Source organism: Trachinotus anak, unplaced genomic scaffold (assembly GCF_046630095.1).
Source record: "Trachinotus anak isolate AG129_WGS33_773 ecotype Australia unplaced genomic scaffold, CSIRO_AGI_Tana_v1 ptg000001l, whole genome shotgun sequence".
Classification (NCBI taxonomy): Eukaryota; Metazoa; Chordata; class Actinopteri; order Carangiformes; family Carangidae; genus Trachinotus; species Trachinotus anak.
This window is the reverse complement of record NW_027273852.1, coordinates 21,426,118-21,449,567: the sequence shown is the minus strand read 5'-3', so window position 1 is coordinate 21,449,567 and position 23,450 is coordinate 21,426,118. Positions and strand designations below refer to the sequence as shown.

The 23,450-nt window shown below is 41.2% G+C and overlaps 3 protein-coding genes across 6 annotated transcripts in view; 1 reads left to right on the top strand and 2 right to left on the bottom strand.

The window, feature by feature from the left end:
• Positions 1–681: 681 nt before the first annotated feature.
• efhc2 (EF-hand domain (C-terminal) containing 2) lies at positions 682–14,415 on the bottom strand. Of its 3 annotated transcripts, XM_071484269.1 has the most exons (15): positions 14,257–14,415; positions 13,392–13,580; positions 12,891–13,041; positions 12,483–12,706; positions 11,557–11,808; positions 9,482–9,589; positions 8,636–8,774; positions 7,539–7,704; positions 7,293–7,435; positions 6,594–6,790; positions 6,273–6,406; positions 5,862–6,056; positions 3,217–3,309; positions 2,871–2,970; positions 682–898 (listed from the first exon to the last, which is right to left on the bottom strand). In XM_071484269.1, the coding sequence occupies exons 1-15, from the start codon at positions 14,296–14,298 to the stop codon at positions 770–772; spliced, it is 2,262 nt and encodes a 753-aa protein (XP_071340370.1). In that variant the 5' UTR covers positions 14,299–14,415; the 3' UTR covers positions 682–769. The 3 variants fall into 3 exon arrangements, with proteins under 3 accessions (XP_071340370.1, XP_071340380.1, XP_071340390.1); XM_071484279.1 differs by lacking the exon at positions 13,392–13,580 and having other exon boundaries at positions 14,257–14,408; XM_071484289.1 differs by lacking the exon at positions 682–898 and having other exon boundaries at positions 2,874–2,962.
• Positions 14,416–16,854: 2,439 nt separating this feature from the next.
• fundc1 (FUN14 domain containing 1) lies at positions 16,855–19,702 on the bottom strand. The gene is made up of 5 exons (XM_071484256.1): positions 19,545–19,702; positions 18,879–19,032; positions 18,348–18,423; positions 18,105–18,233; positions 16,855–17,658 (listed from the first exon to the last, which is right to left on the bottom strand). Exons 1-5 carry the CDS (start codon positions 19,654–19,656, stop codon positions 17,581–17,583), a joined length of 549 nt encoding a protein of 182 aa, XP_071340357.1. The 5' UTR covers positions 19,657–19,702; the 3' UTR covers positions 16,855–17,580.
• Positions 19,703–21,118: 1,416 nt separating this feature from the next.
• The window catches only part of kdm6a (lysine (K)-specific demethylase 6A), a 42,350-nt gene continuing 40,018 nt past the window's right edge, over positions 21,119–23,450 (top strand). For both annotated transcript variants that reach the window (XM_071484232.1, XM_071484222.1), the window contains exons 1-2: positions 21,119–21,433; positions 21,575–21,638. In XM_071484232.1, coding sequence (XP_071340333.1) covers positions 21,264–21,433; positions 21,575–21,638 — 234 coding nt within the window. In that variant the 5' untranslated portion in view covers positions 21,119–21,263. The remainder of the gene's footprint in view (positions 21,434–21,574; positions 21,639–23,450) is intronic.

Sequence of the window (23,450 nt, the reverse complement as noted above, 5' to 3'; positions counted from 1 at the left end):
ATGATGCTTCAATAAGCCTCAAAGTATCTCAAACAGGTAGTAAAGAATAATGAAGAGAAAAAGGACATAAAATAGCTCCATTCTTTTTGTCTACTTTCTGTTTTTACTTTTCCACAGTAACATGTGAAACTTCACCCTGATGATAAACATATGAGGTCTTTGTAGCCGGGATACATTTTCTGGCTTTTGGACTCATTTACAGCCCATCTATAGTTTCCACAGCTGTGGGCTGACAATGTTGAAGGCTTCTGTCTTGTTGGTAGATGTAGCCAGTGCATAGTCAACATAAACCACACATCAATTATTCCAAGGGCCATTTCCCTGCTCATCAACTCAGAACAGTGCTGGAGGATACAGTGTAATGCCCTCTAATCATAATGTGTGAGAGCACACGCTGGCCAGACCTGAAATGTGGTTCTGCTTTGCTGCCTCGTGTCTCAGAAGGATTCTCACGAGCTTGTGTAAACACACAAGCAGACTCACACACAAGCACATCAAAAAAGCATCTGTGTTCTCTGAGTGTTTCCCGCCACGTTTTAACTGACATCAGAACACACTTTTACTGCCACATTATTCAAACACAAGAAAACAAACTATCTAATCATTCACACACATCCCATCCCACACCCGTGTAGCTTTACACATCTCCACCATGACACAACATAAAAGCACAAACGCAGGTTTAAGCTGATGTGCCATGTTCTTTAATTGAGGAATGAGTAGTGTTCGTAGTGTAGGTTTGTAGGCAGTTTCACCTCCCACTGTGTGACTATGTTGTGGTGGCAGTTGTTGGGTCACCATTGTTGGGGGGAAAGCTGAACACTTCCTCCAGGAGAGCAGAGTAGTTGAGGTTTTTCACTGCAGCTTCGCCGGCGTCAAACCTCGCATTCACATCAAACTGGAGACATCAGGAACACACAAGTCACAACACAACATTAAAATACTTCTTCAGTATTGCCAGTAATTTATTATTGTAGTCTTTGCTTTGGTTTTAATATTTGTTGCTGTCCTTTCAATATTTTACCTCTGTTTCTGTTTCTCTGTGATACAGCTCTCCTTTATTATGCCTTTGTTACTCTGTTTTGTATACTTTATACAACTTGAAAAGCACCTTAAGTTTTTTAGTGTGTATCAAGTGCGCTTTGTAAATAACACTGCTTTGTTTAAAGTTTTAAAAATCATGGCTGCCTTTAACCTCCATTAGACTGATTAAACACAGTAAACAAAAGAACTTCTTCTTAAAACTGGAGGCCAAATGTAATTTAGCTATTTCTTTAAAGCAGGAAGCAGGAATCCGTCCCAAGATTGTTAAATATAATGAACAGAGAAAAAAAAGAAAAAAATAATAATACTGGTAATAAGAAAATTGGCAACACGACCTAGACTGACTGACTTCTTCCGAGAAGAACTCAGTCAACCTGGGTCAGTCGACATGACATTACTGTTGTGTTCTCACTATGAGACACAACACTTGTGACACCTTTAAAGACGACAAGGCTCAGAGGCCTTTTTCAGTCCTCTGGGGAGGGGGTTTACCTTGGAGCTTTTTAAGGAGGGCAGAGTGGCTGAGCGAGACTGAGTGACTAGTTTAGAGCTGGAAACCAAATGGAGAATTAAAGGTCCCACATTGTGTAATGGGAGACGTCCATGTCTTTTTGATTATAAAGCAGGTCTAGGTTAATACTGTAAAAGGATCAAAGCCTCAGTCCACAGAGAAATGCACACAGCCTTAAAACCAGCCGTCAGGACTTCTGTAACTTTGTGATGTCACCACTCTCAGCCATGCCCCAAGCCCAGCCCACCTGGACCCACCATCCAACCTTGCAGGATTTGGTTTCTATGAGTGTTTACTCATAGAGTAGAGGATCTGAGCCTCTCTTCTGATTGGCTGACTGTTTTCTCACTGACCTGTTGTTACTAGAGAGAAGCCTGAGAGAGGAGATGTAAAACTACACTGAGATGGTTTTTGGTTCTTAAAACCACAAATATATCTTCTTATGGATATTAACACTTCAAATAAAACACAGGAGAAGAGTAAAATATGGGACCTTTAAGTAAGCACTGCGTTGCCACACAAACACACGCACACCCACACCCAACCTTTCTATAGTTATGAGGACATTCAATGATATATGCATTCCCTAGCCCCATACTCTAACCTAAACCATTACAATAAATGCTGAGCCCTAACCCTAACCCGGATCTAATTCTAACCTGAACCATAAAAACCAAATCTTAACCAGCAAACACATCAAACATCCCTTTGAAGTTGTGAGGACAGGCCAAAATGTCTTCACAACGATGGTCTAATTTGTCTACACGACCATAGCAAGCCAAGTACACACAAACACACACACACACGTACACACACACACACACAGAGGTGGTCAGCAAGGAAGGAAATAGCTCCTTTGTTCTTCTCTCTTGCATTTGTATCTTTTTGTATGTAATGCTGATTTAACATGCTTTGCTACAGCCAAGTCTAAGCAGAACCAGGTGAGCGGGAGAGATATACACTGTGGCATGACAACAAAGGGAAGGCTTGCATGGATAAAATGAGAGTGGACCGAATCAGTGTGTGTGTGTGTGTGTGTGTGTATGTGTGTGTCTGTTCTTCTCTCAAGTCATTTCCCGTGCACAATAAATTGTCGTCCTGCCTATTAGACCACCCCTTCCCACTCATTTCAGTCTGCTTTTGGCTCACTCCTCCACTGAGTCATCACAGGTGGGGGTGAAATGTGGATTGATTTTCAATTACAACTATTAAAAAATCCGTGCACACACCGCGAATGAACTAACTGTACTTTTCTGAGCCAGTCTCCTTTATAAAGTTTTGTGTCAAATAAATTTCTGTCATTCCTCTCTCTTACCTTTAAGATGTCTTCAGCCATTACTGGGGGAGCAGGGTGCTCTAACCAGTTAATGCCAGCAAGGAAGGCATGGTAGTCAATCTCATCCCCATCTGCAAATCTCCAGCAGAAATGCATCCAAATTAGAAACAGGTACATACTATTTAAAAATCTCAGACAACAGCTCCCACTTGAGTTATATGAATCTGATCCGCACTACTTCAAATGCATATTTTGTTGTGGTGTTCAGTCCAAATGCTGGTTCAGATATTTTTATAACCATGCCAAGAAAAATATCTGTGCAAAGAATTGGGCTATACTTTACAATCAAGTGAAAACGAATCATTCATACTTCAATCATTCTTACTTGCTGAGCAGACCTCTGAGCAGGTTCTCAGGCAGGGGAAGTTGGAAGGCCTTACAGATGGTCCTTGTCTCTTTGGTGGAGAGACGACCCGTTCTGGAGACACAAAGGAAAGCAGAGACACAGGTACTCAACATAAGATAAAAAGCCAAGAAGCCCCAGTTGTGATACTCAAAGTTACTACATCAGCTTTTGTATCTTCTGACAGCACACGATTTCAACTTCAGTCGGCTTTTTAGCTCATTTCCCACATTAACAGAGGCATGTATAGAAAAGTGTTTATATATGGATTGTGATTGAAAGAATAAATCCACCATTATGTCACACAATAGAAGTTAATGGGTATGGTATTTAATGAACAGAGAAATCCTAATCCTAATCAGACAAGGGTCAGGGTCTGTTGTTAATGTGCATGTGTCTGTGTGTGCGTGTGTTTGTATCTGTGCGTCAGTGAGAGAGAAAGAAAGCAAGTGAGAGAGAGGCCCTGTTCAGACCTGGTATTAACATGTGTCTTCACTGAGCCGATCAGTGGTCATCTCTGAGTACGTCTGTTCGTACCTGCCTTTAAAATGTGTCTCCACATGTGTCTTGAGTGACCACTTGTGATTGGATCTCACTTCCCTGTTTGATATGCAAATAAACAGCTATGTGGTGTTTTTAGCCAATCGGACAGACGGGTCCGATGTCAATGTGCTTCTGTGTATGTGTGTGTGTGTATGAGTGAGAGAGAGCAGCGAGAGAGACAGTGGAGGGGTTGAGCGAATCAATGCACTACACAAAGCTGTACAATGAAATTAGGGTTCAGCCAGTACAAATAGTAAAATATTTTCCGTTCATTATGAAACTGTGGCAGAAGATGTCAGTAGAGGAGGTGGTACTTCATTGTAGCCTAGGACACATTTGTGTTCACACTGCTAAAAGAATGTGGCCACATGTGGCCCAGACCACCTCCGAATGTGGTCTGAGAGATCGGATCTCAAATGCATCCTCAATGCATCCTGGGTGTGTTCACACCTATACTTAGAGCTTTCCACTTGCGATTAGATCACGCAGGATGGATAAATACCAGGTCCGAACAGGGCCAGAGAGAGTGGTATGAAGGGGTTGAGCAAATCAATGAACTGTGCACAGCACTACAATGAAATAAAGTTCTATCCATTAGAAATAGTATAATATTTTCAGTTCATTCCGTAACTGTGGCAGGACTAATTAGACTGAGGCAGAGGACGTCAGTGGTGGTCCTTTAATGTGGCCCAGGAAGCCTTTTATTACCCTTGATGGATTTCAATACCAGGTCTGAACAGGGCTGTTGTTGCTGCAGATGTTCATGCTGTACACTCTCATATTCCATCAGATTTGGACTCAAACATGCACAGATGGATTTAAGAAGTTGCCATTTCCAATCAGTTTTGTTCTGCGACTTACTTTTCATTACTAGTTACTAGTTTTAGTTTTGTCTAGTTTTTCAGAACCTCCACACCTGCTCACAAGCACCGGGTGCGCTGCCCCTTGGTGGGAGGCCGCATCTTCCAGACTTTCAGGTCTGCAGTCCTAGGACTGCATTTCTTGGACCCTAGTTTTTTGTGGCAGTGCCACCATACAGGAAACCCAAATTGTTCTAAATATGTGTGTAAAACAATGCTAACCCTACTCCTAACCAATTTGCTAGGTGGCGCTGTAGAGGAAAATGAGGGCCCAAGAAATACAACCTTAAGATCGTATTCCTGACATTTCTCAAGGTGCAGCCTCTAGTGCAGCAGAAGCATATTACTGGGGCATCCGGCCAATAAGAAGTAAGTGGGCTTTTAAGGAGGTGTGAGCTGATACTGCCCGTTTCAGTCAGAGGCTTAAGTGGTGGTCTGCATAACAGGCAGTTTAAGATAAATAAGGACTTTTAAAAAAATGGTGAATCACATAAAGCTATTCTAATGGAGTTAAAAAAACAAAATATAGAGCTGGAAATGATCATATGATATGATATATAATGAACATATTATTTATAGAAAAATGTCTCATACTGAATTTGTATGAAGACAATGTGTGCATGTGAAACAGGATGTTTGTCCTCTAAGACCCCAGTTGTTTTCCACAGTAATACCATTCGGTTCGGATGCTCATTCTTGTCATGCCATCTTCATTACAGGGATGTTGATGAACAATCTGACGCTAACTGAGGGTGTCAACACAGCTATAATAAACAGACAAGTCAGCTTGACCTTGTGGCACTGTTGGCCAACCGTTTCAGCCAACCCAGCCCATTTTAAAGGTCTACCACCTATAAACAGGCAGTAATATGTACTGTGCTTTAAACATGTGATTTTATGCACAAAAAAGGGAGGGGGGCTGCATATAGGGACACAGACACACAGAGACAGAGGTAGTGTGTGTGTGTGTATGTGTGTGTGTGTGTGTGTCCTCTGGCCTGCAGAGCTACATGCCATACAGGTCTTTAGGGTTCATCTGGTTCCAATGCTCCACTCTCTCACTGCTGGAACTAATCGTTGCTCTAAGATATGGGGCCAGTGGCAGCACGATTGATGTCTTGTTGTGACGCTATCTGCCTGTGTGTGTTCCTGTGTGTGTCTGTTGCACAAGTATTTTGTCTTAAGCTAACATTTGCATGTGTGTGTGGCATATGTGTCGCCCACTTTTGTCGGTCGTGATATTTGAAGGCTCTGGCCATCTCAGGGAGCTCTTCAAAGTGCTTCTTTTTGAGGAGGTCCTGGGCCACGGCCAGCATCAAGCCCACATCCACCCCAGGCTGCTCACGCTGTGCAAACCGTCGGCCCAGCACCAGCACCTCATGCTCTGACAGGCTGCAGTCCAGGCCCATCAGCAGGCCCCTGCAGTGGCACACACAATATACCACACATAAGTTAACAATATCTCACAGCCCTAACTTTAAAGCTAGTATGTAAAGAATTTCTTTTGCTTTCTTTTGACACTTCCTATTGTAATATTTACATCCGTTGTGTTGGGTGGTAATCATCTACGTCATTCAGGGGGAGGGAGCATACTGGACAGATTGAACTACACTTATTTTTGCTATATTACTGTACCTGAACGATTCATAAGGGATGAAGCCAGTGTTGCTGGGGTCACTGAGAGTCAGAAACTTCCTGATCTCACTCTGCTTCTCCTCTGGAATGGAGTGTAGTTTACTGAAGATGTTGCCCACGTTGGCTTTGGGGAACTTTAGACAATGAAACACAGAAACCAAACAGGTGATGTTTTGGAGGTTAGATCTGGTTATCTGTTCCTGAACCAGACTGTAACCATGTTAGCTATAGCAACCTGCTGCAAAGATCACCCCTAAAACAAGCTTGTGATAGCAAAACGTCTGAAACAAAACCACATTTGTCCTTCAGTTCCTTCCCTACCTCCTCAGCATGTTTCTCCATGTAACTGAAGGTGTATTCATCAGCATCCAGAAGTTGGAAGTTCTTATTGTTGAGGCAGAGGGTAGCTCCCACGTACAGATCCTGAGCTTTAAAGTACTCAGACAGCTCGCTCTTAAACAGCTCCTGGCAAGGCTTCTTTACACGGCCGCGCTCCAGAAACTTACCACCAAGCACACCTGGTGCACAATGTGCGAGAGAGGGACAGATGAAAGCGTAGGCAATTCTTCATTTTACTTAGCCAGAGCAAACTTTGTTTTTTCTGCTTCATGGAAAATCAATTTTGTTAACATGCAACTTGGTCATTGGTCAATATTTTAAAAGCAGCATTTATTTTTATATCTTGTTGGCAAAATTTGTAACTACATTTAAATGTAAACTGAATTAAAATTGTACTCATGTTTACATCATTTTAAATGGTTTTATGTTTCCCGGAACCCATCACATACTATTCATCTAACACTATTAAAAAAATCAATGACATATTGTTTTACATCGATGGGAATGTCTCCATCCCTGAAAAAGTAGGTCTGTGAACAGATGAAATGTTTCATCTGTTTTCAAAAGATTTTGGATACTGAAACTGAATCTGACAAACCTAATGTTTACCATGAGAGAAAAAGATTTGTATCTCATGTCTGGGGAGCGGTTATGGTGCAGCTGTGGTCCAAACGTTTTTACCTGAGTTCTTCTGCGGGTGTTCAAACACACTGATGGAGTCATTACAGAGGTAGAAGGAGATGATGAACACCCTCTCTCTGTCAACTGGATCGGTGGTCACCATCTTGGCGCGGAAGTTCAGCACATTACTGTCTAGGCCACATCTAGCGGGACATACACACAAGAACTGGGGTCTACCACCAAAACACACAGACACAGATTTTCACTGTGTAATTTGATTGTGACTGTGACTACAACTTGTCTAACCTGTCTTTCTGTATAAACTTTCGGAAGTCTTTCTGCGGGGGCTTGGGCAGCAGGCCCAGGCAGGAGCTCAGCGAGTCCTCCTCTGAGCCAAAACCGTTGTAAGGGGGCACAAGCCTCTGGGGCTTAGGGGCAGCTGGAGCTTTGTACTGGATTGGGGTGAAGTCCTCTGAGAGGATGAAGGAGAATGAAAAGACAAAACACTTAGAAGAAAGAACCCCAGGAGGAGAGCTGAAATGATCAGAGGGCAGCAGGTAATCCATCCATGCTGGAGCACGGCAGCCTGGGTCTGACTGTAACCCTAAGATGACCTCTTACTGCTCAGACTAAGAAAGGACCCTCCATTACAGTGGCCTGTCACGGGGGCGCCGCCTGGTTTACCACTGTGACTAATGCTGCAAACCCCTGAACCTGCCCAGGGTGGCAGAAACATCCAGGGCCAGCTTGGGTTTCCCCTGCTGGGGAGCAGTGTGCCTTTTGTGGTCCCCAGTGCCCTTAACTGTGGAGGCATGGTGAAATACCAATGCTAAAGGGCCTGAGTATCTTATGTCAGGGGGACAGTGGTGCTGATCTAATTCCCATTGACCACAGATGGAATGAGACAAACACAATATTAGACAGGCCAGAGAGAGAGTTCAGTCCAGTTCTGTGGAGAAAAAAATCAAATCAAATCTAAATCAATTTCTAGATAAAAAATACTTCATCCTCTGAACAAAGGTATCCTGTACCATTGGTCTCAAGAATTAGTTTTGTTGGACTTTAACTTGCTGGTGCTTGCTCTTACTGCCCCCAAGTGTTCAGATTAATGCAATGCAGGGATTAGTGACAGTTATCTGTCAGATTAAATCCATATAAATTTGTTACAAAGTAAAATGTCAAACTGCTGCTCCTTTTTGCACAGATGAAACACTTATGAAATTGTTTTGCTGTAAATCAGTTTATACTTTTTGATTAGTAATTTAGTCTACAAAAGATCAAAAATCCACATTTTGAACTGATGTTTCAAAGCTGCCTATTTTACACTGATTTACATTGATTTTTTTGTATTACTGGAATAAATAATAAACATCAACCAATCGACTATACGTTCATGCTGGTACCTATGCTGTATTTGGAGCGGTAGTAGTCTTTGGTGAAGTCGTCACAGTTGGCGATGATGACTCTCCTGCCAAACACATTCACCTCCCCACCTACAGTCAGATCACAGTCCTTATAAAACTCCTCATGGACAGATCCTGTCTGCAAGAGAGAGAGAGAGGGAAGGAAGGAAGAGTCAGAGGGTGAAGACTAAACTGAGACTTTATTTTACCTGTCAAACTTTTTGAATTTAACTAAATGTACATGATGAGTATGTTGAGTATGTTTACTGCTGTTAATTAACCTGGTGGGGTCAAAATGGCGTCCAGGTACAACCCAAACATTATATACATATGTGAGTATTGGGCAACTCATTCCAAAACTATGGCTGTTAATATGCCACTCTGTCACTCTCCACTCTTCTGGGAGGGTTTTCTGAAAGATGGTTGCGGAATTTACTCCCATTCAGTGAGACATGGCTCACAGTCAGTTCATGAGGCTGAGATCAGGCCTCTGTGTGGCCAAGTCAAGCTCAGAAAACCACTACTTTATGGATTCATGGTTTTGTGCAAGGGGCAAAAATTTGCTGAAACAGGAAAGGGTCTTCCCAAACTGCTGTCACACAGTTGGACACACACTATTGTCTAATAAATAAATGACTAATTTAACTGGAATCAGAACAAATTTAACTTCAGTGGACAAAGGTGTCACCAAACCTATTCACCATAGAGAATAACTTGTTTTGTAACCTCTGGGTTAGAGTCTCCCTCTCTTTGTGACCCCTAAAATAACATTTAATTCTTAACTTTATTTCATTTGCTGTCATGTCAGCATGTTTGCAGCGTGGGCATGGCTGAGACAGGACATACTTTGAGGCTGTCCAGTATGTAGCATTTTCCTTGACTCGGGGAGGCAAACACATTGAGCACCGTACGGTCTGTGATCTGTCCGGGCTGCTTCATCTGGGCCTCTGGATGCTGCAAAGAAATAACAAACAGCAACAGGTAGGTAAAAGGAGAACCTATTACACTAAAAACACTGAAAATACAAGATCTTCACATAGCTGAGCACCGTTCTGGATGTAGACATGGATGCAGACACAGGATAGACAGAGGGCAGAATTAGGCCATTACCAACCAATTACTAACATTAAAAACAGAAAAATTGTGGTTACATCTCAAATTCAGATTTCAGGCCCTACAAAACCCAACAACTGAACCCCGAAAGGAGTCCCTTCTGTCAGCTGGTCCAGTGACTTACTGATCAAATATCACCCAATACTATTCAACCTCAGCCCAACCGCTAATCGGTGTAAACCAGGGACTTATATTCATAAAGATGCCTATCAGGAACATTGGACAAATCAAACCTAAACTCAAAAGAAACTTTACTGCTATCTGGCCCCAGATATAAATTGGCAGAGGATCTCTTCACTGTCAGACACAAAGCAGAGAAATATCCTGACCAAATACAGACTCAGTGACCACAGTCTAACCATAGAGAGAGGACAACACAGGAAGTCCTGGGGCCAGTTCCACAAAGATATTTCAGATTGGTCTGTAGTGTTAATTTAGTCTCATAGACTTAGAATAATGCAAGTAAGACTGTGTCACTAAAACAAAGACAGACTCATTTTAAGCCAAACACATTGGACACCTTACACCCAGGCTAACTCAGGCCTAAATCCAATGTTACCAACAATCAATGACACCTGCGATGACCAGTAACATCCAACAACAAAAAAAAAGGAAAACATGGCTCATAATTTGTGGTTTGCTAACATTGTCATGGTGAGAGCAATGAGAAGGGAAGGAGTTTTCAGAGACCACAGTGAAGTAATAATTGTTAAATTCTTCCAAAAAACAAACATTTTCTGATGGGGTAAATGCAGCTCAGTAGTTGGATGTGGTTCCTCTGTCAGCAATTTTTTTTATATGGAAAAAAGTCTTAATTTACGCAGAATTCATTAAACCACAGTCTGACTTAAGATAGTCAAGAACTGCTTTGTGCAACCTCTATCTGAAGTTTGACCATTTGTCAGAGTCAAAGTCTATCTGTGTGAAAGTGGCCCATGGCTATGAACAGAGGAAAGAGTCTGTGTTCACTGCACCATAGGTGAGGTAGAGACATTGACACACTTCCTATTAAAATGTGACAAATATAATATTATCAGAGTGTAATAAATTTGATTTGATAAAACTGAGCTCAATGACAGTGACATTCATGCCAATAAAGCATATTGAATTAAACAGAATTTAATTGAACTGAACTGACAGAGAAAGAGAGAGAGAGAGAGAGAGAGAGAGAGAGAGAGAGAGAGAGATACTATCAGAATAAAGAGCGGAGTAAAGATGTGATCTGTCATTAAGAGCGTGGTGATTTCTCATTGGATGGTTGATTCTGGTCAACCTTTAGGGCTGACATTTAATAAAAGGCATCAGAACAAACAAAATTACTGGACTGAAAACACAAACTCACACATACACAAACACAAACACACACACACACTTGATTGAGGCCTGGCTGTCTTTCAAGATGAATTAGGCTGCAGTCAGTTACTGGGAGAAAAAGCCAAAATGCTTGAGGGAGACTGGATGCAACAGCGGCCCTGTCAGACTGAATGAGGTCTCGATGAAGGGAGGGATGGTGGGAGAGAGATGAAAAGAAGTCACCCAACCAGAAACAGAGAGGCACTGCAAGGTTTGGAATAACCATCTACAAATGTAAAATTCATGTACTCCATGAACCCTTGAGGATCTATCACATTTTCTGACTTTTCCCATCTTGAATTCTGAAGTATTCAGGAATTAGCATTCCCTGTAGGCTCTGTGTTTTGATCTGTTTTATCCTTCCTCTCCTTGACAACAAATATTAATCAGTCCTCCTCTTTCCTCTGCCATGGTTGTCACAAACTTTTTGAGCAGCTCCTATCCTGGTGCCTCACCTTAGGTAGTTTGCTGCGGCGCAAGAATTTGGGCACGTTGTCTCTCCCAGAGTTTGGGGTGATAACCTCCAGGATCTCTATGGTGTCATCAGCCAAGAAGTAGTGCATTATGAGCTCCCGTGGGTCCCCAAATATGCTCTCTGTGTCATCCCAGAAGCAGTAGAAGCGCAGGACTTTTCGGTCATTGTCCAGGAACTGCTTCAGTGTGTCTCGCCTCTCATATGGTCGCAGTGGCTTCATATTTTGCTCAACCTGGACGAGGAACCATGTGAAATAAGATGAATCAATAAACGGTATCACATATGGTTCGCATTTTTACTGGTGACTTAATATTTTGTTCTGTTTTTATGGTTTTATTGATTTTACTGATCGGCCTCCTGCTTGTGACACTGCCTCAGAGTTAAGGGTTATTTTCACTATAATACCAAGATACTTTAAATGTATTGTATTGTGTATCTGTTGCCTTATATGACCTCCATGTCTTCTTCTGCTGCTTTGTGTAAAGCACTTTGAAACGTGGGTTTAGAAAAGTGGCCTATAAATAAAGATTATTATTATTATTATTATTATTATTATTACATGAGAGGCTTTAAATTTTTATTTTTGGCAATTATAAGTGTTTATCAGTGTTTTTTAATTAGACCTCAGTATCATCAAAAGGGCAGCAGTGCTGAAAAGATTAGTTGCTTCAAACATTACAAGATCCAAAAAAATATATCTTTTTAACATTGCACATAAATTATGGATATAATTTCGGTGAAAATGTTTGTTAGTTGTCCCCTTGATCAGAAAAAAGTGTAACTCCACATATGATATGATTTTCATCATTTATAATGGATTTTTCTTTACTATTGTGTTCGATATAATACTTGATTCTGCCATTTTATTCTTATGAGAATCTCTTAGGAAAATAAAAATCTGCCAACCTGCTCCCGGAGTTTACTGTAGGGGTCATTGGGTACAGTTGTAGGGTCATTTAGGCGGACCCCAAGCTTTGTGAGAAAGTTCCTTGTGAAAGAGTCACAGCTGGTCACAGTGAACGTGCGAGAGTACAGCACCATCTGTTGGTTGATGTTGAAATGGAAGACATTGTAGAACAGGTCATCATCTGGGGGAGGCAGTGGGATGCGATGGCGGCGAATAAGTGTTCCTGCAACAAAGAACAACAGCACAGCAATGATAAGTGACAGGTATTAAACTGCTTATCATGTCCAATGAAATGTATGAATTTATGAAATCTTGAATGCAGAAAAAATAACATGAAAAATAAAACATTTTCACTCTCACAAGACTTTTCCTGTGGTATCACAAACAGACAAATCATCCCTTCTAACCTTGAGGGATGCCACTGTTCTTGTACTCTGGTTCCACCACTTGTATGGTATCATCTTCCAGGAAGAAGTAGATGTTACACTTTCTGATTCTGTATGTCTCATTCCGTGTCTCAGGCACAGCTTCCTGAAAGTATGCTTCAAAACACAAGGCCTGGAGGGACAAAGAGGCATTTTGTGAATGAGACTAATCAAATAATCTGTTTAGCTCAATATATTGGGTTAGGGTTATGATATGCAAATGTTAGGGCTAGGGCAGTGTTAGTAAAATCCTTTAAATACAACCTAACCAGTAACGTAATCCACCTGTCATGTTATACTGTAGTGACATAATAAACAACACCATACATTAGCTGCAACTGCATATAAAATATAAATGCTTACAGCCACTGCTAAGTGTTAGCTGGAATTTGTTTAAATGTCAGACCATTCCATATGACTAGTAATCCATACAACAACAAAAAATGTGTGTGCAACCAGGGAAGTACTGATCAATTTCAACACCTGTTTGTCAAAGGCTACCCATGATGGTAAATCACTGCCTTGTCCTTTGGGGTAGACAGAATATTTTGGTTTAATCCTCTGGCCGACTAAAAGTTCTCCTCCAATGCCTGGCTTCTCAGATCCCACCAGCATAGGGACTCCGTTGGAATAGTCAAAATGTTGGGATTTATGGAATCTCTCTTTCCCCAGCTGTGGCACAGACAGGAGAAAGCATCTCTGAAACCACACTGTAATATGGACTTTCAATCATTACATTAACTAATACAGTAATTCTATTTATTTAGAATTAGCAGATCTATGAGCATGATGCTACACACTTCTCCTAACATGACGTTCATCAAAATAAGTAGTAATGAAATGTGGCTAGATAGAGGTGCTGTTTTTAATAACTTAAACGTACCTACTCTTCATTCAGTATCTTTGTTTAATTCTAATAAGCATCTTAAACAAAGTATTGGTAACTTTGGAACAGTGGTAAAAACTGATCCATCTCAAGACACATGTCACTTGACACCTGTCAAAGGCCACCCATGATGGTAAATCATTACCTTGTCCTTTGGGGTTACACAGTTTATTTTGGTTTAATTTTAAGAGCTCTGAGTAAATGTGTGCTTGCATATTTAAATATTACAAGTTGTTTTATGGTTTAACTACTGTGATATCCTTGTAATGACAACACAAGGTGGTTCTAGAGTTAACGCTTATCTCTATTAAAATTAAGACAGCTCGTTATAATGTTCAATACACGTTCATTTAGCTCTATCATGTTAGCTTAGCAGACGTTAGGTCTAACTTTCATGCTGTGTACAAGCAAAGTGTCAAGTCAAAACATTTGTGTGGAATAAATCAAATATATAAAACTTACTTGTTTATTGGGATAATTCCCGGGTAGAAATGGTAAAGCCATGACGGTATTTAAAACAGGTCAATAATTTTCTTTGACCAACACGGCTGCTGTAAAAATCTAACCGTCTGTTATCGGTTGCCATGGAATCGTTTTGTTTGGGGTCGTCTCTTAGCAACGTCGCTAACGGAAGTGGAAGTCTGTGTGCTATTATGAGATTTTAATCAACATGTTTAACTTTGCCCAAAAAGAATTATAATAAAATAAATTGCAAAATATATACAGTATCTCACAAAAGTGAGTAATTTACCTTACCTAATTACCCTCACATTTTTGTAAATATTCTATTATATCTTTCCATGGGACAACACTGAAGATATGACACTTTGATACAATGTAAAGTAGTCAGTGTACAGCTTGTATAACAGTGTAAATTTGCTGTCCTCACAAAATAACTCAGCACACAGCCATTAATATCTAAACCGCTGGCAACAAAAGTGAGTACAGCCCAAAGTGAAAATGTCCAAAATGTGCTCAACTAGCCATTTTCCCTCCCCGGTGTCATGTGACTCGTTAGTGTTACAAGGTCTCAGGTGTGAATGGGGAGCAGGTGTGTTAAATTTGGTGTTATTGCTCTCACACTCTTTCATACTGGTCACTGGAAGTTCAACATGGCACTTCATGGCAAAGAAAAAAAGAATTGTTGCTCTACATAAAGATGGCCTAGGCTATAAGAAGATTGCCAACACCCTGAAACTGAGCTGCAGCACGATGGCCAAGACCATACAGCGGTTTAACAGGACAGGTTCCACTCAGAACAGGCCTCACCATGGTCGACCAAAGAAGTTGAGTGCACGTGCTCAGCGTCATATCCAGAGGTTGTCTTTTGAAAATAGTTGTACGAGTGTTGCCAGCATTGCTGCAGAGGTTGAAGGGGGGGGGGGGGGGTCAGTCTGTCAGTGCTCAGACCATATGCATCAAATTGGTCTGCATGGCTGTCGTCCCAGAAGGAAGCCTCTTCTAAAGATGATGCACAAGAAAGCCCGCAAACAGTTTGCTGAAGACAAGCAGACTAAGGACATGGATTACTGGAACCATGTCCTGTGGTCTGATGAGACCAAGATAAACTTATTTGGTTCAGATGGTGTCAAGTCTGTGTGGCAGCAACCAGGTGAGGAGCACAAAGACAAGTGTGTCTTGCCTACAGTCAAGCATGGTGGTGGGAGTGTCATGGTTTGGGGCTGCATGAGTGCTGCCGGCACTGGGGAGCTACAGTTCATTGAGGGAACCATGAATGCCAACATGTACTGTGGCATACTGAAGCAGAGCATGATCCCCTCCCTTCGGAAACCGGGCCACAGGGCAGTATTCCAACATGATAACGACCCCAAACACACCTCCAAGACGACCACTGCCTTACTAAAGAAACTGAGGGTAAAGGTGATGGACTGGCCAAGCATGTCTCCAGACCTAAACCCTATTGAGCATCTGTGGGGCATCCTCAAACGGAAGGTGGAGCGCAAGGTCTCTAACATCCACCAGCTCCGTGATGTCATCATGGAGAAGTGGAAGAGGATTCTAGGGGCAACCTGTGAAGCTCTAGTGAACTCCATACCCAAGAGAGTTAAGGCAGTGCTGGAAAATAATGGTGGCCACACAAAATATTGAGACTCTGGGCACAATTTGGACATTTTCACTTTGGGCTGTACTCACTTTTGTTGCCAGCGGTTTAGATATTAATGGCTGTGTGCTGAGTTATTTTGTGAGGACAGCAAATTTACACTGTTATACAAGCTGTACACTGACTACTTTACATTGTATCAAAGTGTCATATCTTCAGTGTTGTCCCATGGAAAGATATAATAGAATATTTACAAAAATGTGAGGGTAATTAGGTAAGGTAAATTACTCACTTTTGTGAGATACTGTATATATTTTGCAATTTATTTTATTATAATTCTTTTTGGGCAAAGTTAAACATTGATTAAAATCTCATAATAGCACACAGACTTCCACTTCCATTTCTTTTTGTATTTCAACTAAACAGCTATAGAAGCACATGTAGGGCAAATCGGGGTAAGATGCAGGGTAAGATGCCCCCAGAGATATTTTTATGTCAGTAAAATTGACAATCTTTGTCTAAAGCCCATCAATATGAAATTGGCAATAACCAAACTGTGTTAGAGTTACATCAAAATTTGAAAATAAAATTCATCTTATGCATAATAGTAAGTTTGTATTGATCAAAATGTCTCATGAAGCAAGAAGGTGCCTGGGGGTTTCTTTCCCCGGGTCATAGGGGAGGCTGCCCCTTTACAAGATTTTTCATTTAGTTTTATCATAACAAAGTTGTAGTCTGTTATGATTTAATTCCCATTTAAATGTGCTCACTTAAGCATACTTCTTGTGCACATATTGATTTTCAAAATAATATTTTATAAGAAAATAGATGTTGTTCTTAAGGGGCATCTTACCTCAGTTTACCCTACTTTCATTTACTCTTTAATTATGAGCACAGAAACACTAAAGTAAAACACACCTAATGCAAAGACCCTAAAGGCATCCAAGAGTAAAGAGACATGCTTGTAGCATTACTGACATAGAATAAATGTGAAATAATTCAACTGATTTCTTTTTTGTTTTTATTTGTTCATCAAACATGATAGACAAACCACAGCCTTCAGAATCTAAAGCTTACGTTCATGGCTAAACAAAATACAATAAAAAAAGAGATGCAGGGGAGGCTTACATAACCCATTAAACATTGAGCAACTCTAAAAAGGCATAACAATCTCATATCCATCAGCGCTTCAGAAAGAAATTCAAGTTTTAACCCTGAAGATGATTGATTATGAGGTCTGGAATTCAAAAAAATACAACCTGGCTTTGATGGATTCCTATGGGCACCATCTGCCGTGTGATGGTGAATTTATTATCTACTTGCACTTGACTGCACTGTGTTTGGTTTCACTGTGCACAACAGTGCATCATTTTTCCCTCTTGTACAATGTTGGTGTGGTAAAAATAAATACATAAAAATTGAAACATTCTGATAAACTTAATTAATTTGCATCATATGTGTCATTATTTGGGCTGGAAAGCGAAGTGGTTAACGAAGGCCATTCAGGTCTAACCAAGATGTCCCACATTCATATTTTCTTGTCACATGGAGGTACAGTATTAAAGTAGTACACATGCAGCTTATGTAAAGACACACAGCTACAAGCTAATCTGAAATAGATTTCTTGCTGTAAAAACACTTAACACCATCCAGCAATGATTTATGCTTTTTACCTACAGTTCATCATGACATCAAAGAAAAAGATGCTTTTTATTTGACAGGCCCTAAGATGCCAGGCCAAGCAGGAACCCTCCGATGAAACCACTTGTGACAACAATGTTTTTCTTCACAAACTCTGTGGACTGAAAAAGACAGAAAACCAGTTTGAGTTCCATGTCACATCCATTACTCACATTCAAATGCATTTTTTTTTCCTGATTCCACAACTAATTTTCAAGAGCAGGGAAAAGAAAGGTGTGCTTTCACAGTGACTGTACATGACGCCATGGCATGCTGGTTGGTACAGATTTATTAAAGATATAAGACTTGAAGGAGAATGGTACATAAGCCCTGTGTGGCTGCAAGTCCACCATCTTTGAGTAGGTCATTGCAAATAATTCTATAACTCATTATTAGTTTGAAGACATTTTACACTCTAGTCAGCTGCACTTTTAAGCTTTAAATAGCTGAATCAGTTATGCCTATGATTACACAGAAAACATATTCTTACAAGATTGAAAGCAAAGTTTTCACTGCCCTTGTGAGTTGTGCAATCAAAATTAAGCAACACAAGATTTTGAGGTCCCACCTTCTCAACAAATGTGTTTAGCTCTGGGCCTGCTTGATTGGTGCTCTTCTTTAACTGCTTCTTAGCTTTGTTGACATCCTTCTCTACCCTCTTCCAGTCCACCTGAATGTAGCCACTATTGTTAGCTATCTGGAGAAAGAATCAGGCAAATGAAACATAGGTGAGAGGCAGATTCACCAAAATGTTTTTTTTATTCTGTTGAAAGACTTAACCCTGTGTTTATGCCTAGTGATGCAAGACTACCTGCAACAGCAGCAGCCCTCCTCCTACAGCTGTAGCAGCAACTTTTCCAACCTTCTGGAAAAGATATCCTGCACACCTGAAATGAATTGGAGACAGATCATGAAGGTCGATATGACCTGATCAGGAGAATGACTTCACCTGACTTTAAAATGACCACTTTAAGGTTTGCACGGCAGTGAATGGCCCAACACTTTAAGTCTGAGACATTGTTTGGTGTGATACCCAAAAGCACAATTATAAAATGTAACGGTAGAGACGATGGAATTGTTTTCATAACTGATGGCAAAAGGAGTCCTGTGTAAGTTTCATTAAAGAATAGGCAACATGCTGATTGTAGAAGGGAGACATGAGACAAGATGACCCGAAGGCAAATCAGAATACAATTCAAGGTCACAGGGGCAATGTGTGATGCACCTAAACTTATTCAAAAGGTATGTTATGTACCTGAGAATTATCACCAGAGACTTAAGGGGGAGAGTTAACGAGGGACAACTGAAGGCAGCACGATACATTTCAAAAAACAATATTTACCATCCGCTCACTCCCCCTATGGCTATCTGTGTGGCTACGGAGTATTTCTCCGCCACTGGCCCGGAGTTGTTTCCGAATAGGCGGTTCCACCATCGCTGACGTTTGGCATACTCTGTCAGGTCCACGACCTTGTCGTAAATCTCCTCTTCTACGTCTTTGCATACACAGAGAAAAAAAACCAGTCAGCATTCAATAGCACCGGACTGATGCCCTTAAATAGAGGTTGCTTAAAAGGCAATACGACCATATTAGGTTTATCTGCCATGATACAACAACTGTTACAAACTTAACACAACATTTTGAACGTACAGGTATACCTTAGTAATAAACTAAATCAGTCCAAATGTTTGCATTGGAGGGGTTTCAACGTGGCAGCTGGAGCTAACGATAACCTCACTTTTGACTATAATTGGAACTTATCAAAGTTCTGAGGCCCGACTATAAGTTAGCATGATCAGACAAGTAAAGCTAAGAGACTGTTGAAAAGTTAGCTACAAACGCTACGTCCAAAGACAAGCGGGGTTTCAGCGGGAGCAGAGACGGAGCTTTAAGCATACACACACGACAGATAAAAGTTAACAAACACGTCCTGTGTGTAATTCGTGTTTCGAGAATACCCGTGTCCCGGTAAAGACAGAGATGTAATTAGTTTGTAGGCCTGCTTACCCTTTCTGCGGTTCGCCATTTTGGAGTACGCTGGAGTGTCCTCAGCTGCCTGCACGTCCGGCGTCATTTGCATAATTTTAACGTTTAAAAGTAGAAAAGAAAGCGAGTACATAATAAAAATAAATAAAAGTGAATAATAATAACAACAAAACAACAACAACAACGACAATAATGATAATAATAATAATAATAATCATAATAATGTCGAATGGCTTTCAGTGTGTTTAAAGTTCCAAGAACAATTGTTCAGTAAAAGCAAACATAATATACCTTAACAATATTGTAATAATAGTTATGTTCTATACATTTGCCCGTAAGAATAGATACTTAAAGGTCAAGTCAGGTCAATGGCTATATATTTAGAATACATGCCTGATAAAGAGAGGGGAAAAAACGTATGTACAAGCAAGTAGGTGAAATGAATAAGTACGTAGTGCAAAGGTGTATAGGTGCCAGAGTGCAGGAATATAATGTTATAAGTTACTTTGTATATATAGCAGTGGTAGTTTATGTACAATACATGTATGAAAACTAGTTCATGTACTATATACAGCCTGCTAAATTTTGAATATAATTTGTAGGTACAGTAGATGTTTCAGTGTTTGAGTGTCACTGGGTAAAGAAAAGAAAATGTAAGCGCAATCATGACCATTACTATATTTGTACTATGTATAAAGAAGAACAAGCTATTCTGTACAGTTACCACAACTAACACACAAATGCAATTTAATTTAAAAACACAAATATTCTAAAATTGGCCAGCATCTCCTAGCCTGGCTACTTCATCAAGTGTTAGGTGATCTGCAATAGACTGACATGGTGCAAAAATACACTGAATACAGTTACAGCACAATTGTGGGCAGACAAACTTTGGTTAGGTTTTTTACCACTGTTTGCTTGTTTGTTTTTTTCCATGTGAAGCAATAATGGTCACTGCCAAGTTAAATAAAGTTATGGATACATTTCCGTCAAAAAAAGGATAACTTTAATAATGTAGTAATAATTGCAATGAAATGTTTATCAAAAATATTCCTAAAATCAGGTAGGTAGTTCGGGAAGCTGTTAAATTGCTGAACACATCTATCTATCTAACTAGCTATCTCAAAAAGTACTGTATTTGTGCAACGTTGCAACAAACATCCTTGACAGCCGCCCCCCCCCCCCTCATAGACAAATATGACAGCTGTTTGGACCTATAGATTGTCTTCAAATACAGTTACGTAATCATAATATAGCCTGAGGAACCAATCACAGGCCTCGGGGCGGGTGTTGCAAGCCCACTTGATGTGTGCGTGCGCGTGTTCGTCCGCGTGTGCGCAACACATCAACTGGAGATGGTCACGTGGGCGCAGATGCCGGCCTCTGATTGGTCAGGGCAGCCAGAGGGCGTGCCGACGGTGGCGGCGTGCGTTTGCTTCTGTGACACAATTACAACAACTTTGAGCCGATGGTTGGGGAAGTTTGCGATATTATCAAATAACACTCACTCCTAAATCCCAACATTACATCGACTTCATGCATAAATTGGCACAGGAATACACGCTGTGTTTTGATGTACAATGAGGAGTGTAGAAGGTAATTTGAAGGGATCATTTCCTTGAGGATTTGGCAAGAATTACGCTACGCCCCGTTTTAGTCCTGGATAGGTGTGCAACACTTTCGTTGTTCTTGCATTTTGACGGAGTTGCTCGGTCCCGTTGATCTTCCCGTTTCTTTTCCATGAAATCGTGCGGAGTGTCGCTCACCGCCGCTGCCTCTGCTGCTGCCCGGAGTCTCGGCGTTGCTGGTAATGACGAGGAGAAAATGGCGTCGGGAAAAGCGACTGAAATCGAAGAGGACTTTCCGAAGCTAACAGCGCAAGAGAAAGAGAGCTTGGTCGGAATTGACAGGTTAGACGATATCTTGTGTGAACAGTCTCAACCTCTCCTTTTCTGCAATTTCTATTTGTCTTCGCGCAGTTTGAAACAACAAATATGAATGCCCCCAAGTAATACGGAACCGCCTGTGTGTTGTCTGTCCTCTACTTGCAGTTCACTGTTTGGATTTCATAGGCTTCAAGAAGATGGCGCCAGAACGAAGGCCTTGCTGTTAAAGGTATGCCACTGAGTAGGAAAACAGTCGCCTCTCTCCGTTATCTCCTCTGATTAGTGCATATCGCGCCTGAAATAAGTGGTACAGACCTCCCAACGCCACTCTTGCTGTATGGCTAGTCGCGACATACACAAGCTTCAATTTGCCCAACTTTGAAGCTGAACCAGCGACTGGCTGTAAAAACAGCCTTCAGTTATGGACGTGATTATTGCAAATACCATGCAACATTTGCACCCACAGGACTAAACGACCCCCAGTAAAATTATGTAATGTGTACCAATATCAAACAGGCCTGAAGCATTAGACTAAACGTTGTGCCAGGGTAAAATTGCAGGACGATATGAATCTCCACCCTGTTAAAATCCGTGGTGTCATCGGTTGTTGAGAGAATAGGTACCATGCTACATGATAGCATTGTTGGCGATTGTTTGTCATTGCATATACATCGGTATTAACATCGTGATCCATAGGGACAGGCATGCATGTATGTGTGAAGAAAACACATCAATGTTAACAACTGCTGTTACTTTGCTCGTTACATTTGTTGTACAGTCTAGCACCCGTTGTAAACTATGCGACTCTGCGGTGAGATTAACTAATGTAGCACCTTGCTAGCTGTTATGTATCACTTGCTTAAGTACAACAGCGAGTCCCAATAGATGGTAAATCCACTTTATCGAGAGGAGAGACATTAAGTTGAGAGAAATGTTGGCATCCCACTCAACCATCCTTCCCATCTGCACTAACGGTAGCGAGAGTTTGGGTTGTGCGTCAGCTCGCTCTGATAGCATGTAGCGGCTAACTGTCCAGCGGTTTTCTAGCTTCTTCCCTCGCACACAGAGCTATTCCGACACCACTTAGCTGACATTTTCGAGGAAGAAACAAATGCGCTGTGGTAGTTTAGTATTGCATAAATAATGGCTGCTTGAATTGGCCCAAGATGGCGGGGATGGGAAGAAAATACCCAGCTAACGTTTGGTAGCTAACTAGCAGCAGATGCTAGGCTAATCACCATTTGTAGAAAAAAAATATCACGACGAAAGCGTTCAGTGTTTGTAGTGAAGAGGATTTATTAAACTAGGGGCCAGGGCCAACCACTTTACCAATTGCTCGGTGCTTGGTGCACACATAGCACCCGTCCGTGGCACTGCCGCTACGCTGCCCTCGCTTGCTTGGTGTGTGTCTTCAACATGTGGCTGCTGGGTTTCTTGTTGTAGGTTGAGCTGGGAACATTGTTTAGTCAGGGTGTACTTTCACATTAGGCCCCACCATGCACTCAGTTATTGCCATTGTTTTGTTGTTGTTGTCCTTAATAGTCTGCTTAATACCTGGCCAGCAGGGGAGGCCTATCCACCATATATTGTTATACCTATTAGGTCTCACAGTGGGCTCTCTTCTGTAAGGCTGTGTCACATTAACTCCGTTTGTATGTCTGTGGTGGTGCATACCTGCTCTGATACCAGGTCCCCTTTACACCCTCTCTCAGTACTCCACCATGTGAAAATGTGGGGGAAGGAACCTCTGCATGAGGCATTATTTTAAACAGATATTGGATCAGCATATACACCTTAACATAAAAAAAAAAAAAACACTTTCCCAATGTAGTTGTCAGATTTAGAGAATGCATGTGGAAGTGCATTGTTTGCTGAATCACAGTCTCTGCTTGGTGCTCTGCAGGGCCTTAGCTAACCTCTGTGGCACAAATATGCATAAGTAGAAGGGCAGCTTGGCAGTGTACCGGCGGGTCCAAAATGTGTGTAATAATGCATGATTTTTATGTGTATGTGTTTGATGCAAACTTAACATAAAACAATT

What these genes read in the sequence shown, in the direction of transcription:
- efhc2 (XM_071484269.1), bottom strand. Translation starts at nt 14,298, where the DNA reads ATGGCTTTACCATTTCTACCCGGGAATTATCCCAATAAACAA. An exon ending in GCCGCAGCAAACTACCTAAG is followed by an intron (nt 9,590 to 11,556) that starts GTGAGGCACCAG and finishes ATTTCTTTGCAG; the next exon opens with CATCCAGAGGCCCAGATGAA. An exon ending in AAATATCACGACCGACAAAA is followed by an intron (nt 3,310 to 5,861) that starts GTGGGCGACACA and finishes TTGTGTCTCCAG; the next exon opens with AACGGGTCGTCTCTCCACCA.
- fundc1 (XM_071484256.1), bottom strand. Translation starts at nt 19,656, where the DNA reads ATGTACTCGCTTTCTTTTCTACTTTTAAACGTTAAAATTATGCAAATG. An exon ending in AATGGCGAACCGCAGAAAGG is followed by an intron (nt 19,033 to 19,544) that starts GTAAGCAGGCCT and finishes GTGTATGCAAAG; the next exon opens with ACGTAGAAGAGGAGATTTAC. An exon ending in GAGGGCTGCTGCTGTTGCAG is followed by an intron (nt 18,234 to 18,347) that starts GTAGTCTTGCAT and finishes TTCTTTCTCCAG; the next exon opens with ATAGCTAACAATAGTGGCTA.